This window comes from Trematosphaeria pertusa, assembly GCF_010094035.1.
Source record: "Trematosphaeria pertusa strain CBS 122368 unplaced genomic scaffold BU26scaffold_7, whole genome shotgun sequence".
In the NCBI taxonomy this organism is placed as follows: Eukaryota; Fungi; Ascomycota; class Dothideomycetes; order Pleosporales; family Trematosphaeriaceae; genus Trematosphaeria; species Trematosphaeria pertusa.
Genome location: NW_022987218.1, coordinates 1,905,685 through 1,919,971, shown reverse-complemented (window position 1 = coordinate 1,919,971; position 14,287 = coordinate 1,905,685). Strand labels below are relative to the sequence as shown.

The 14,287-nt window shown below is 52.7% G+C and overlaps 8 protein-coding genes across 8 annotated transcripts; 5 read left to right on the top strand and 3 right to left on the bottom strand.

Annotated features, from left to right (window-relative positions):
- Positions 1-191: 191 nt before the first annotated feature.
- On the top strand, positions 192-1,201 carry BU26DRAFT_317782 (uncharacterized protein). Its single transcript, XM_033821999.1, has 4 exons — positions 192-309; positions 413-569; positions 621-794; positions 835-1,201. The coding sequence occupies exons 2-4, from the start codon at positions 480-482 to the stop codon at positions 1,030-1,032; spliced, it is 462 nt and encodes a 153-aa protein (XP_033684388.1). The 5' UTR covers positions 192-309; positions 413-479; the 3' UTR covers positions 1,033-1,201.
- Positions 1,202-1,369: 168 nt separating this feature from the next.
- Positions 1,370-2,731, top strand: BU26DRAFT_505422 (uncharacterized protein; the record flags this gene model as incomplete). Its single annotated transcript, XM_033826853.1, has 1 exon — positions 1,370-2,731. One exon carries the CDS (start codon positions 1,370-1,372, stop codon positions 2,729-2,731), a length of 1,362 nt encoding a protein of 453 aa, XP_033684387.1.
- A 264-nt stretch (positions 2,732-2,995) lies between these two features.
- BU26DRAFT_551123 (uncharacterized protein) lies at positions 2,996-4,495 on the top strand (the record flags this gene model as incomplete). The annotated part of the gene is made up of 2 exons (XM_033832084.1): positions 2,996-3,389; positions 3,831-4,495. 2 exons carry the CDS (start codon positions 2,996-2,998, stop codon positions 4,493-4,495), a joined length of 1,059 nt encoding a protein of 352 aa, XP_033684386.1.
- Positions 4,496-4,775: 280 nt separating this feature from the next.
- Positions 4,776-6,420, bottom strand: BU26DRAFT_426854 (putative carboxylesterase; the record flags this gene model as incomplete). The annotated part of the gene is made up of 3 exons (XM_033823701.1): positions 4,776-5,775; positions 5,826-6,124; positions 6,175-6,420. 3 exons carry the CDS (start codon positions 6,418-6,420, stop codon positions 4,776-4,778), a joined length of 1,545 nt encoding a protein of 514 aa, XP_033684385.1.
- Positions 6,421-6,592: 172 nt separating this feature from the next.
- BU26DRAFT_317700 (uncharacterized protein) lies at positions 6,593-8,187 on the bottom strand. Its single transcript, XM_033821998.1, has one exon. It carries the CDS (start codon positions 7,972-7,974, stop codon positions 6,766-6,768), a length of 1,209 nt encoding a protein of 402 aa, XP_033684384.1. The 5' UTR covers positions 7,975-8,187; the 3' UTR covers positions 6,593-6,765.
- On the top strand, positions 8,139-10,257 carry BU26DRAFT_565031 (uncharacterized protein; the record flags this gene model as incomplete). Its single annotated transcript, XM_033833345.1, has 2 exons — positions 8,139-8,331; positions 8,816-10,257. 2 exons carry the CDS (start codon positions 8,139-8,141, stop codon positions 10,255-10,257), a joined length of 1,635 nt encoding a protein of 544 aa, XP_033684383.1.
- A 180-nt stretch (positions 10,258-10,437) lies between these two features.
- Positions 10,438-12,042, bottom strand: BU26DRAFT_565030 (uncharacterized protein; the record flags this gene model as incomplete). The annotated part of the gene is made up of 3 exons (XM_033833344.1): positions 10,438-11,020; positions 11,414-11,812; positions 11,987-12,042. The coding sequence occupies 3 exons, from the start codon at positions 12,040-12,042 to the stop codon at positions 10,438-10,440; spliced, it is 1,038 nt and encodes a 345-aa protein (XP_033684382.1).
- Positions 12,043-12,673: 631 nt separating this feature from the next.
- On the top strand, positions 12,674-14,167 carry BU26DRAFT_565029 (uncharacterized protein; the record flags this gene model as incomplete). The annotated part of the gene is made up of 1 exon (XM_033833343.1): positions 12,674-14,167. The coding sequence occupies one exon, from the start codon at positions 12,674-12,676 to the stop codon at positions 14,165-14,167; it is 1,494 nt and encodes a 497-aa protein (XP_033684381.1).
- Between the last annotated feature and the right edge of the window lie 120 nt (positions 14,168-14,287).

Genomic DNA, 14,287 nt, shown 5'->3' with positions numbered 1-14,287 from the left:
TTTGAGCGAAACGTCTTCGACGACAGCCTGGGCCAAGCAGGCCAGCCCTCCATCCGCCAACGTACCATCGGCTAGCCTGCTCACCATCCAGCATCGCAGCACCGAAGCATTAAAGAAAATGCACCGCTAGGATCGAAGTCGACTTGGGGCCCATCACTCGACTCCTTCGAAAACGGGTCCACTAGCCTTTTGTAGAGACCCGGCCCATGTGGCTGTGTACGAGCGCGGCGGAGCTGCTCGTGTGCATGTCAAAAATCCGGTCTTTCCCTGGCGCTCAGGCAGATTTGGAGCGCACGACATATTCAGCTTGTAAGCCTACCCCGAGCGCACGATAAGGCCAGCCAACCCAGGAAGGGTACGGCTTTCATGTTGATGGCTCGAACGGCCGGCAGGCAAGAGTAACGGCTTTTAGCGGATCTAAAGCGGGTGAGGAAGCCTTTAAGGAGGCAGTCAAGCGGCTAGGGTGGTTGTCGATTTTGATGCCGATGTCGATTTCATGGAAAGCACGCACCACTGAGGAATGTTATATTTTGGTGATAGAATGCGCCACAGAGCCCTTGCTGATCAATGTAGGACGTAAGTTAGCCCGCGAATGAGACCCTGACTGACCTCGTACCCAGCGCCTTAATGGTGACTATCAAAGAGCATTCCAAGCTGGGATTCGCCGCTGCCATCTATCCCTGCTCTACTTATGTTACCCATGCGCCCCCGCAGGGGGCTCAGAGAAAGTGCTACAGTCTAGCGGACAGCGAATGGAAAGGAATTCAAGACTTCCTCGTTCCGGTTGGGCTCTAGTAAGCTTTCACCTTCAATGCCGACATTGAAGTAAGAAAGAGATTAGGACGAGAAAAAAGAACTGGACTGTTGAACTGGACGCAGCACGTCCGACACGCGAAGCAAGGCTACGAACGCGTAGCAAAAGGCTGTGCATACGCAACAAGGCTGTGGAGTGGCTGCGCGACTGGGGAAATCTCGGCGAAGTCGAGTGAGGCTTTTCCAAACGGCGCAGGGGAAATAGTCCATGGGCGCTAAACATAAGAGGAGTATACTAAGTGCCTTGACCTAGTTAGTCATCTCACAACCGACAGGAATCTTCTACTTCTACGGAATGTAACCATCTCGAAGCCCATTGAAGGCTTTTCTGCCATCCCGAGCGAGGCGAGGCCGGGTGATAAGGTTCGCTTACCCCTGGGTGGTCAATGCAGCCATGCATCCCGAATGTTCTCAGGTGGTCAGCCACGGCGCCTAAACGGGCGACCCGCACGCGTCGTCCCGTTTCCGGCCCACCTATTTCATACCCCTTGATCCCCGGGCCTAGGCTATGGATACTTGTCCCTGATTCCTCCTCTTTTTTTCCTCTTCTCTCCCAATGGGATGCATGTCCAGCTCCCATAGATCGCCTCCATCGCCTGCAATGGTGTCAACGTGCTCTCAGGTGGAGGGTAAGAGAGTCAGACCCGAGACACCTCCGCCCGAGATCTCGGAGTCGCACGCGTCGTCTAGCGCGCTGCTGACCCCTCCCACGCCGACGAAGAAAGCTCGGAACAGCCCCTCGAATGGAGAATGTAGTGCCTCGTCTCCGGATGCCTCTTTCTCTCCTCCACGGCCTTTGACCCCACCAGATTCACATCTGCGCGTTGGATGCACCGGGGTGAACGAGGCTGACGCCGAACTTCCTCCTACCCCTACAAGAGCTAGCAGGCACACCGAAGCCGAAGATGACCCCTTGGGCCCGGATATCGGATACATATCATCTTCCTCGACGAGCCGCAGTGCTGAGGAAGGTGATGAAGTTGAAAGCGAGCCTGCACACCTGATTTTGGACGCTGGGCTCTCTTCGCTAGCTAGCAGCCCCTCGCCAGCTAGCTCCATTTCGGATAACGAATACCGCATAGATTTTGGGCCTGAGCAGTATCGGGGCTGCACCATCAATGAACTACCTCACGGTTACCGAAAAGAGATCGGCAACGACGAGAAACTCCTTGCTCATGCCAAAGGCTTGCGAGAAGCGCTCACGGCCTGGGCCTCCAAATGGACATTTACCCACGGCTTCCACAAGGGAAAGCGACTCGAAGACGTTCCAATCTCGTATATCAATCGCTTCGTCATCGGTATTAAAAAGCACGAGAGCTTGTGGCACAAGGACCTATACGTTGCACTAAAATTTCACCTTCCCGTCCGCCGACCCGAACAGCCAGGTGAAAAATACGTCCTCACGTTCGGAAGGAACAAAGGCTGCAGACTGGACGGACTTCCTCCGGAAGAGTACGTCGCCCGCTCGTACATCAATTGGATGAAGGATGAAGGCATCCCGCTCCAATCCGACTGGGAAGATCTCGCAGACGGTATCGTATACTATCAGTGCCAAGAGCTCGCCGAATTCGTGCGCGATCATCCAGAAGCTCCGACGTACACGTTTCCAGCGTATCCTCACCGCTATGATGATTGCAAGGGCATGCAAATTACCGACATTCCTGAGGAGGAGATTCGGCATATTGTAGAGAGGGGTATACATGAGGAAGAGGATGCGGGTGGCGGGTACCAGTACCCGGGCATGAAGGAGGCAGTGGGATATTGGTTTTTGCTGTATGAGTGTAATAGGTGGAACTGGAGGACGACAGTACGGTGGGAGTGGGGGAGAATGAGGTATTATCCGATGGACCTGGGTAAGAATCTGTTTCCGTCGACGGAGGTGGAGCAGGGGGTGTATCAGGGGTTGAGGGATGAATAGGGATGAATAGAGTCCGAGGCCCTTATATTTCGCTATGTCGATTAAGTTTCTAGGCCATTCTTCGGCCAATCATACTATTCGATGCATATTCTTGCGGTTTTTAAAACGAGTGCTCCGTGTCGTACAAGCGCGGGGTGTGCAGATGCGCAAGAGACAGCCTCCTCTCATAAACGCTTGAAGCTCCTCCAACACCTCTCGAATAACTATTGACGCTCTTTCGCCATCTAGCTTACACCAACTCAAGCCCCGTTTTCTTCCCCAAACATGGCCTCTACCCAGACCTCTCAGGTCACTCAAGCCGCGAAATCTTCCGCCCCGCACTACTCTTGCCCGGATTGCACGAAGTCGTGCACCACCAAGAACGGCCTCTCAAATCACCTTCGCTCCACCGGTCACGGTTTCTCCTGTCCTACGAAAGGCTGCCGTGGAATCTTCGCCACACAGAGCGCACTCGAGAACCACATGAACGCGCTGTCTCACAATGAATCAGCCTCATTGTCAAACCCACCGAAGGCAAAGCCAGCGAAGCCAAAGAAGTCCAAGAAGGCGAAATCGTCAAAGAAAGCCCAACCGCCGAACCTGTATGGCAATACGGAGTATTACGATGGGGAGAGACTGACTTGGTCGGATGTCGTTGACTCCGATATGTGGCCGAAGAGTCCTCCCTCGGACTAGGGATAGACGGTCAGCTGGATGGTACACTATGGTGGCGTTGTTGGGGATACGGATATGTCTGTCTTGGGAAGCATACCTCCTCCAGCATCCAAGACATGATTTGGACTTGGTTCACTAGATCGATATGCACAGCACGGGCTGGGAAAAGGGCATCGGCAGAATGGCTTCAGAGAAGACTCTAGTTCCATTGGTGAATCTGTACTTCACATTAACGAAACCGCCACTCTCTATTCCCACTTATTCTCCCGTTCACTAATAAGTCACTACACTCGCACCCATACGTAAGTACCACCGCCCCAAAATTCTGACCTCATACCCTCAACACCAAAGCATTGACCACAACCATGGACTCAACCACATCGCATACGTATCCCATCTCAACCCCCCATCTTATCCCCTCCCATCCCACTAATTCCATCCGCAGCCCGCACCTGCGCAACCTGCAAAAAGCCCTCTACCGCCCAGCAGCCCCTCCTCCACTGCGGCCGCTGCGAAGCCGTCGACTACTGCAGCAAAGCCTGCCAGAAAGCCGACTGGCCCCTGCACAAACCCGCCTCCTACGACTCCCCCATCGGCAAAGTCCTCGGCACCTACAACCCCGAAGCCTTCATCGCCGACCCAGGCTATAAGCTCGCGCCGCTGCCCGACCACTCCACCGCGCTAGACTTCCACATGCTGGAGGCCCGGGCCGTGTACACGTACCTGATCGATGCATACCGCTTACGCACCGACGACGAGTACAACCTCGCGGGCGAGGTGCGCCCCGCTACTCTCTACAGTCCGTTCCATCCGCAGGACGTGCTGGGCGATTTCCGCAAGTTCTTGGATTTGGCGGAGACGAGAGAGGGGTCGCTGCCGGGCTGGTGGGACGCGAGGAGCAGGATGGAGTGCGAGGATGTCGGCAAGGGTGGGGTGTATAGTTGGAGTAGTTTGTGGAGTGCGGTCGAGCCGGAGCATGTGGTAAAGAGGTATTATGGGGATGAGAAGATGGTGGGGCGGCTGAGGGATCTGGCGAGTAGGGTTTATGGGAAGGTGGTTGCGAGGGCGGGGAATGAGCGATACGTGTACCATTTTAAGGGGCGTGCTTGAAGCGCCCTGAATGAGGGCAGAGGGGGAGCGGGAGGAAGGCGGTTGCACATGTATACATAGGCTTCGGAAACATCATGCACTGGGAAAATGAGGGCAACGGGTAGAAAACGCCGATGGCTACCATAGACGCTGGGGAAAACCCTTAGCTGGAACTGAGGACAAGAATTGCGTAGATTCCCCGCATGATTGAATGACGATAGAAATACAGGAAAGTGATGCGTTTTGTCGAGAAGAGCTTTCAAGTTTTCTTGGTACGCGGCGTTCCCATCGCATTCCATGACTAGGAAGCGATGGCGGGAAAAATCGAGCCACAAGCGGAGTCGTAATTTCCCGGAAAAGCAACGTTCGGTCCAGTATTGTTCATATATCCCAACCGAATCAACGTCTCCTTGGTAGGGTCGTACCGGGGCCATCCGTAAGCATCCAACCCATTCTCGGGATCTTTCGCAAAAGCAGCCCACGCACCGCGCATGTAATCACCAATCTCAATTTCAGCCGCTGTAGACTCCGGTATGCCTTCTCCAACCGGCACGGTGTCGAAAAGAATGTTCACTTCCGCTCCATGGTACGCGCCAGTGTGAATCGTCTCCGAAAGTCGCATGTTCGGGAAATCGCCAAAATACCGGTAGCGCCAGATAGGGACGTTATTATACACGCTCACGTTTGCGCGAGATGCAGCAGGACAGTAGAATGTCTCGAGATCGAAAGCGTCTAGGATGCTGTCGGGCAAGGTGATGTTTTTCAACCCAGAGACGATGCGGACCATACCAGCCTCGAAGTCAGTGTGTCCGATAAGCATGGGCTTCTTGATGAAGTTTCCAGCGAGTGATCGTGCAGGGTAGTCCGAGTATACAACTTGCTCATCGACGCTTGTGACGAAGTTTGGGAGGCTGCTGATTGCCGTAGTGATTTGGGCGACATCTTTCGTGCGCATACAATTCATCACTTCCGTCGCATTATCACCCGACCCACCGCATCCAAGAATCATCGATGCGTTGAACCACAGCGCCGCCGCAGTCGACGCATCGTTTGGAGGGACAACTTCAGTTGTCCCAGACTGCGCGATGAAACCAGCGACAACAGGGTCAGCCGTCCAGGCGTATGAGTAGAAGTCGACGGCACCGCCTCCTGCGGACTCGCCAAAGATCGTGATGCGAGCTGGGTCGCCGCCAAAAGCGGCGATACTGTTACGAACCCATTCGATGGCGAGACGTTGATCCAAGAGACCGAGGTTCGACGAGCCTGGGGCGCCGGGGAAGCCGAAGATGTTGACGCGATAACTAGATGGGTCAGTGATTGCCTGGTCGGTTCAATATGGGTGAGCTCGTACTTAATAGACACTACGACAACGTCTTCTTGGTCTGCAATATGCGCCCCATTATACGTAGGAGCGTCGGAGTTCCCAGCAATAAAGCCACCACCATAGATCCATAGCATGACCGCTTTACCTTGTTCACCAACCTGGGGCTTCGTCCAGATGTTCAACGTCAGGCAGTCTTCGCTGAAACGATCTCCAGTTTGGGCGATGGCGTCAAGAATCTTCACCCCCGCGGCCGTGAGGTTGAGGTTCGCCTCTGGTGAAGGCTGGAGTTGGCTTGAATACGTTGACGATATTGGACAAGAGAAGCCCTGTGTTCCGCCGTCAGCGAGTACACAAAATGTACCCAGCGAAAACTCACAAAAGAGGTCCCATTGATTGAACCGTTTCCGTGATATCGTTGTGGAGCGGCGAATCTAAGCTCGCCAATTGGTGGTTTGGCGTACGGTATTCCTAGGTATTCGGACACCTCGGGTGCAGTTGCAGCTGAATGGCCTTGAACCAGACCACTATCAGTTTGGACAGTCTGAACGACCATTCGAGAGGTCTGGGATGCGCTTGCAGAAACCAAACTGAGTACGCAGAAGCTGCTGGTGATACTCTTCATTGCTACTCAGCAAGTAGGTATCAAAGTGAGTGTGAGTGAATTGAGCGACAACGTTGGATGGTTCTACTCAAGGTGTATGGAACCTCAATATATAGGCAATGACTAGCGGCGGGGGGCTTATGATCCGAAGACGGAGGGCAGAGTCCCAGCAGATGCTTCCTTGGCCTAATTTCGGTTCTGACTTCGTATCCAGTAGGACAGTAATTGGAACGATGGCGCTGAATCCAGTCGTGCTTAGCTCCGAGAATCAATGTAAACGTCGATTCCCATCTGTGCCCACGTGATAAAAGCCGGGTGAAAAGGGCTGGCCAATCACAGCTCGCATGGAACGAGGTGTTAACTTTTTCAGTGCTCCGGCTCATAATCGGCGGCGCTCGCGATGGCTGTGTACCCGCTCATGTTTCCTGTGGTTGGATAGTCCAAGGCCCAAGTAATCCAATGCCTCCATCGATCTCCCAATTCGTGATCGATAGCGCCCAACATAGCATCACCGACACCCCTCAAATACCAGCACCAGTTTAACTGCTTCAAGAGCACGCAATAGTGCGCCAAGATCACCAGGGCTTCCGGTCTACGGCTATGCAGCAGATTCACGAAATCGTGCGATACGCTGCCGGGCCAGATGTATGCCATTGCCCTGGCTTCTAGCGTCCTGCAAGGCGAATATGGCAATGCAGCCACTCTGCGTAACTCATCAATGGCTCCACGGCACACTGAAAGCGCTTCCTTGTCAGTAGGCGTGGATGATGCTGTGGGTTGTAACAGAGGATAGACTTCGGCGAGATGGGAATCCTCAGGATTTCTGCTGCAGTCGACAGGTGCAACCGTGCGCGTTAGCGTGGGGCCAAAGGGGCCTTTGGCTATTTCAGGCAAGCTTCGAGCGAGCAGGCCTGTCAATCCTCTAATGAAAAGGAACCAATGCGGCCGGTCATCATCGAGGCTCGGTATTCTGCCTCTTGGTGCGTCCAGCCATCCGGATTGAGCAAGGAGGTATGGGGGAAGGAAACCGGCGAATGCAAACACGGCATGTATGTTTTCGGACTTGGTGGTCGATGTATGTTCTCTAAAGGAAGGGAGCGCCGTGAGCTCAGCTGTGGCAGCGCGTCGTCGGAGTTGCAAGCTGCGATGCGGCTGTAAGGTCGCTAGATGCACCGCTGATAGGGCTAGCAGGCCACGCATGAGGAAATCGTGGGAAAGTGCCAGCCGGGGAATTTCTATTTGCCATATATGCATGTTCCGGCATGGACCGATGGTCAGAAATGCAACCGAAGTGTAGTGATGCAGCAGTTCCATGCTCTCGAGGTCCAATGGCGGGCTTGCTATGTCCACGCCCAGGCTTAATGGAGAAGTTCCAGGCTGGCACTGGAAGCTGATGGATATCGCTCGGGGTTCTAAGAGCCGATCTTCCGGTTTTATTGGGGTGAGAAATGCAAGGCCGCACTGTAGATGATTCCGAGAGCAGTTCTTGCACGCCGGCTTCGTTTCGTCACACTGGCGTGTATTAGGGGGGCCACATGACCCACATCGTAGAATACAAGCAGCACGGGAAATCATACCTTGACGCGTCGCCTTTTACATTGAATACAACCAGTTCTTGTCTTTCGATGAAAGCGTTTCATGCTGCCGGCCGTATGATAGAGTGTTACGCCTCTCAGGCGAAGGCATGGAATTAGCCTAATCGGTGTCAAGAACGACGATGCAAAACGGAAGCAGCGAAGATGGCCGGGAAGGATTTGATGAGTTTCCGAGGCGAAAGACATATTCTCGTGAACGAGGTGGCAGTGCTGAGGCTACCTCCACTTCGCGACAATCCCCTGAGATCGGCGGTTTCGGACGCCGATCAGCTCGTTCCAGCTGCTCCGCCATTGGTCGAACCAGCGGCCCAGCTCCACGCCAAGCCCGAAAAGGACGGTCACGTGCGCGCTATTGAACCTTGAAACACTTATGCTCTCCAACGGTCGCTAAGACGAGACTTCGTCAAGACTGTCGATGACAAAACGCAGGCAGCTTGGCCATAAAGGGGCCGCTGAGCAGCTCTTTTCACCTCCTCTCTGACATCATCGTTTTTCGATTCGGGTAAGGACGCTCGCTTCACTCTTACACTACTCCACCGAAATTCCCTAGGGATTCCCATCTAGCTTTTGCTGTACTTTCCCTACAAAAATCTTCATGCTTGACATCTATTTTGATCCCGTGACCTTTTGTTGCAGGTATCACGGTTCTTCGCACACGCTAACTCCGATCAAACCATGGATAGAAATAGCTCCACACAAATCCTTTCTATCTGGTGGGAAATTCACCGCCTGCCATCTTCACACAGCCAGCGACCTCGTTCTGCACACATACGCTTGCCTTTCTCTATCTGCACTGAGCTACTGAGATGGCTTCCCTTCAGGCCTTCCCGACGAAGTCCTGTTAGCCATCCTAGGAAACTTCAAGGGCGATAAACGGACTTTGAATACCCTGTCGAGAGCCTCGAAGAGGCTAAACGACGTCGCACAAGAGGTCATATATGGAAGCATCACTCTGGACGGCCGTACCAGTGCTCTTATTGCGGCCCTGGGCCGCACGTTGTTGGACCGATCCCATCTAGCTTCCAGAACCAGGCATCTCGCTCTGAGCCTGGCAGTCCAGAGATACGTATCCTTCGGAATTGGATATGTGGCAGCAAAAGAGGGGAGTTCGGAACTTTCTATCGCTGCCACCAAGGAGAAGGCTGTCTCCCACTTACTGAGGACATATGGCATTACCAACAGCTCTCACAACCCGCACTGTCGCACTTACCGTGCCGTAACCCGGTGGCGACACGCAATTGAGCAGCAAAGGCGTGCAGCATATGCTGGTCTTTTACTCACAATCTTCCCGAATCTGGTGGACCTTGAGCTTCTAATTTACCGGACCGAAGAGGACGACGAAGAGTACCACTGTCTTCATGCGCTTCTAGCGACTTCGCGTGCGGCCAAAGATCTAGTTCATCTGGACACAGGCTTCAAAGGCCTAAGGACCGTGAAGAGATTGAAGACTCTGCTCGGAAACCTAGACATCCTCAACCTTCCTTTTGACTCGCTCGAAAGACTAGAGCTCGAAGTGGGCCCGATTCGCCAGTATGATGGAGCCCCGGAGAATTTTCTCATCAACATCAGGTCCTCCCTAGGACAACGGTATTCTGGTCTCAAGGATTTAGTCTTGTACGGCTACTGTTCTTTACATCCTTGGAGAGACATAGATCCCATAGTACGCGCCATCGGTTCCTACAATATCATCAATTTCGAGTACTACCTGAAGCATAACGTACCCGCGGGACCCACTGGATCGCTGAGAGGCTTTAGGCACCTCTTGGCGGCCATTCGCCCGTTGGAGAGCAGGTTGGAACATCTCAAACTCGACGTCCATTATGCGGAATCAAGCTTCAACCTGAAATGGCTTGAGGGCATCCAGGGGGCTACTACCTTCACAAACTTTACGCATCTGCGCTCTCTAAAGGTGTTGCAAGCTGTTATCGTATACCCTGCTTATGGAGGTTACCACCCGAAGATGATGCCTGCGCTCTGTTTTCCCAGGTCGCTTGAATCATTCACCATCATCTGTCCTAATCCGACGACTGTCAACTGGCTTCGGAATCTCGGTGATGCGAAGGAAGTGCTACCACGACTGCAAGAGATTGTCTTATCCTGTCGGACGATATGTGGTGAGCAGGCGCCCCAGCTCAGCGGGTGGCAATTGGCGTCGCACAAGCTGCGGGCTAGGGGGGTACAGTGGCAATTATGCAGGACGGAAAGGAGTTCAGAAACTCCTCGAAGAGGGAAGTGGTCAATATTTGGAATGATGGATGCGTAGATGAAGGCGGTATTGCACGATTGTTCGAAATCCACGGCGAGTGGGCGAATGTAATTCTGGAATGAGGTATATTCTGAGGGAAGGAGGGCGCCAGGCGCTCTACGAGGTGTGAATACCACTGCTCGGGCATGTGCCGTCCGCTTATTGTCTCTGAGGTACGCACGCTAGATATCGCAACTACTAAACAGCATTGTGACCCATCCCTTCCTCCACCCATACACTCGCTCGCACCGAATAATCGGGCCGCGTCTCCCCATCAATAGCGGCGACATGGAGACCTCGAGCGCAAAGCTTCGCAATTACCTTATGTGCCATAGCTCGAAACCAAGAAGCAGTGTAGCCAGACTTCCAGTGGCACTCCAATTCGACGCGTCGAAGTTGCGGGTAGTAGCCTTGCGAGACGGCGGTCTCTAGCTCGTCAAGCCAGCCTAGCAATTTGGGGTCCGGGCCAAGAATCGTAATGTGTTCGATGTGCGGTGGAAGAGCCTGGGCGATGTTAGGCTTGACGGACGCTTTCTTGCCGTAGCGTCGATGGATGAGGACTTGCTGGAGGACTTCTAGCTTTGCGGAGGCGCGGAAAGTTGTCGAAGCTGACGATAGGATCGAAGGCGTGTATGAATCCCTGATCCAGAAGTTCGGGCTTCCTTCCGTGGGGTGTGGAATCCAGTTGGATGCGTAAAGTCTCCAATGTTGGAGCGACGACTTTAAGCCCCTGACGGAGAACGAAACTAAAACCGGGTGTTCGAGAGTCCCCTTCCCGGCCCTGTACGAGGGTAAAAGTAAACCGCTTTAGATTTGAAGATCTCAGGACCATCATTGCCCTTCGCCAATCTTGTCCGATGCTCGTGATGTATTCTAGATTAAGTCCGAGCCATGAAGAAGTGAGGTTCAAGGTGTGAAGCCGTGCACAGGGCATTGCTAGAGGTTTATCGTCCCTAGTAATAGTAACGCGCTCCCACCATATACCCGTACCACGGCATATGTCGATGTTCAAGATCTGTAGGTTGCGAAAGCCGACCTTCAGGAGTGGGAAGTGATCCCCATGTATGATGAATTTATTGGATGAATTGCAGAGTATTGAGACATAAGTTAATTAATTAAGAATACGAGAAATATGGCTATATATATACATGTCCAGGTCACGTGAAGTAGTAACCATATCCGGCAACAGAATTCTTCCAGCTGGTTTCGGGCTGGAATGAATGGCGTCCAGTCCACTGGTTGATCTTGAAGCTCTTCAATGCCGTAAAGAGGCTCGAAAGCATCGACCGCTATGTCACCCGCCGCGTTGCGCAGAACGGTCACGCCTAGTCGACATAAATTCGGCACTAGGCTAAGGAGTAATCCACCAAAAGCTGCTTGGTTGACCCAGGAGCCTGCCCATCCGTTCCGCCAGTATGCCAAAGTACAGTGGTAGTCCGAGTCAATCGAGTCGAGGTGCTTCCTAACGTTGCGGAAGATGCTGTCGCTTTCAATCCCGAAACTCGAGACATCGTCGAGTATTGGTTGGTATCCCTCCGTTTCATTGCAATTTCGCGTGACCGTGAACTCCAGGCTGTTAATTCGGCGAGCTAGGTCACTCCTCTCAATCAAAGTGTGTATAAGAAAGTATAATTCTCCTCGTCGAAGTTCCTGAAGCCTGATGATGCTGTACAAGACCTCTTGGCCAGTGGCTCGGAAACGCCGTGATTCGAGGGACATGCGACACAAGGTCTTTGTATCGCCTCACAGAGATTTCGCAATCTCTCGGAGTAACTCATTCGGCAGCGTGCTCATTGAATTCATAGTGAGTTGTGTACGTCGTGCAGCGTCGGCAAGCAACTGCGTAAGGAGTGATTAGCATTGCAATTTTGGGGCTTAAATATCACTAGCACATTTAAGTATGTCCTGCTGAGGAATCTCCACACTGAAAAAGCCCCCGGAGCTATAGGAGTTGCTGAAAAAATGATCAATTGCTGCCCGCACCAGGCACTCAGCCAGCCAGAAGGTTGTCACCCACATCCATGGCTGGCACAGAGGCTGCTCAACTTGTATGGCCGTCGCATATATTTCTGAGCGATACCAGCGCAAGCGCAGGTAAACATACTGCTTTAGCAGGCGTTGCTAAATAACGTTGCCCTATTTAACAGCTTTGTTAACATTGTTAAAAGCTATATTAATATAGTTGAAAGAGCTATTAACAATAGATAAAGCTTGACATTAAAAAGGTATAACACAAACCTTTTCTCTCGCTCGAAAATCTTCCAAACACATCTAACAACAAGAAGTACAAGGGATCTTACTCACAACTACAAATCTTCTAGCAGTCAGCGAACCCTCACTCGACGCCAGCATCGCAAAGTAACATTGCTCCCACCACATATTCGATCGCAGACTCTGAATACAACTACACCTGAGCAGGACTTGGACCGCTAGAATGATTCGAACTTCTGTATTGCCGGAAGAGCTCCTGCTCAATATCCTCGAGGATTTGAGGGGCGACTCTCGCACGCTCGCCAGCGTATGCCGAGCGTCCAAAACACTCAATCGGATCGCAATACCGCTGCTATATCATACGATTAGCTTGCATGGACTAAGGACAAAGGGTGCCATTGCCCTCCTTATTCGTACCTTTTACGAGCATCCATCGCTTACGGAGCACTTGAGGATTTTCTCCCTCACTGTATTTAGGTATGACTACGACGATGGCGGGTACCCTTCGATGATCGACGAACTCGGTCACCTCGACGACTTCGGCCACATCGACGAACTCGAATACTTCAAGAAACTGTGTCTGGATTCAATGAATCGCTTTGTCACTGATTCCGACTATCTCGAGATGATCTCCGATGACCGTAGACCCTCTAAACGCTGGCTCATCACTCACGAGCTTAGAGGCTCTGAGCGCTGGAGAGATCAGGCGCTCCTCGCGGGCCTGTTACTCCTTTTCCTAGGCGACAGGACAATTGATGTAACCGTTGCAGCCTACGAGAATCCTAGCGCCTGTGATGTGACGACATCGATCTTCGGATGTCTTTATGATTTAGAGCCACGCAATCCATACAACGCTCTATACGACATTACAGTTCGGCCAGCCCTCCATCACTGGGCCCGCAACGTTGAGCGGTTAAACCTGCTAAGCACTACGTTGCCGCTTCTAGGCTCTGGTTTCGATCGACTGAAGACTCTGGAGGTGAAATCCGTCCTCGAATGGGTCATCGAAGATGAACCGCGCTTCGGCAATGACCTGCGCCTCAACGGCATGGTCCTATGCGACGCCGACTTACCGTTTAGGCACCTCAATACCCTTATACTCCACAGCCACTGGTCTGAGCTCGATGACTTGTGTTTATTGCCAGTGCTGCTCGAAAAACTGGGCTGGCCCCGATTAGCTAACATAGCGCTCTACCTGGACCATGGCCCTCGCAAACGGACCGAGCCGATACGTCGTGATCCAGGCTTTGACGTTGCCGTTCGCAACATGGATAGCGTAGCCGACACCTTGGAGGACCTGACCATCCAAGTAAATAAGGCTAGTGTGGAAGAGGGATGGTTCGACATTGCTTCCCTGGGGCGCTTCCTTGCCATCCAAACGCTCTCCCGCTTCACACGACTACGTAAGCTTACGGTTCCTCGAGAAGCTATCGTGCACTATGATAACGGTGTACCGAGTCTTGGAAACTCAAATATCGCATTAACCTTGCCTCCATCACTTCAAGAGATCACAATTTCGCATCCGGACGAAGAGGTCTTGACTTGGCTTGGGGACCTCTGCGGGGTAAGGGAGCTGGGCTACCTCGAAAATCTTAGCAAGATTACCTTGGCATGTGGATCGGGCTGGGGCAAGCCAGCTGCTTGGTTCGAACAATCGCATCATGTTCTGGAGAATCTCCGAGCGGAAGGGATTGCTGTGGAGACAGTCACCTGGTGACTGGAATGACTGCCGCATTGATGTTGAGGCGGATAGAAGAGTAGGCTGTAGAGTGGCCTTGTTCTGGAGTAAGGGGCGATGTTCCTTAGTAAGGTTCCGCCATAGCGACTGAGCTATGGC

Excerpts from the sequence above, each read along its gene's own strand:
- BU26DRAFT_317782 (XM_033821999.1), top strand. The coding sequence starts at position 480 with ATGCCGATGTCGATTTCATGGAAAGCACGCACCACTGAGGAATGTTAT. Across the intron at positions 570-620 it reads CAGAGCCCTTGCTGATCAAT|CGCCTTAATGGTGACTATCA; the intron begins GTAGGACGTAAG and ends CCTCGTACCCAG. Across the intron at positions 795-834 it reads CTCGTTCCGGTTGGGCTCTA|AGATTAGGACGAGAAAAAAG; the intron begins GTAAGCTTTCAC and ends GAAGTAAGAAAG.
- BU26DRAFT_317700 (XM_033821998.1), bottom strand. The coding sequence starts at position 7,974 with ATGATTTCCCGTGCTGCTTGTATTCTACGATGTGGGTCATGTGGCCCC.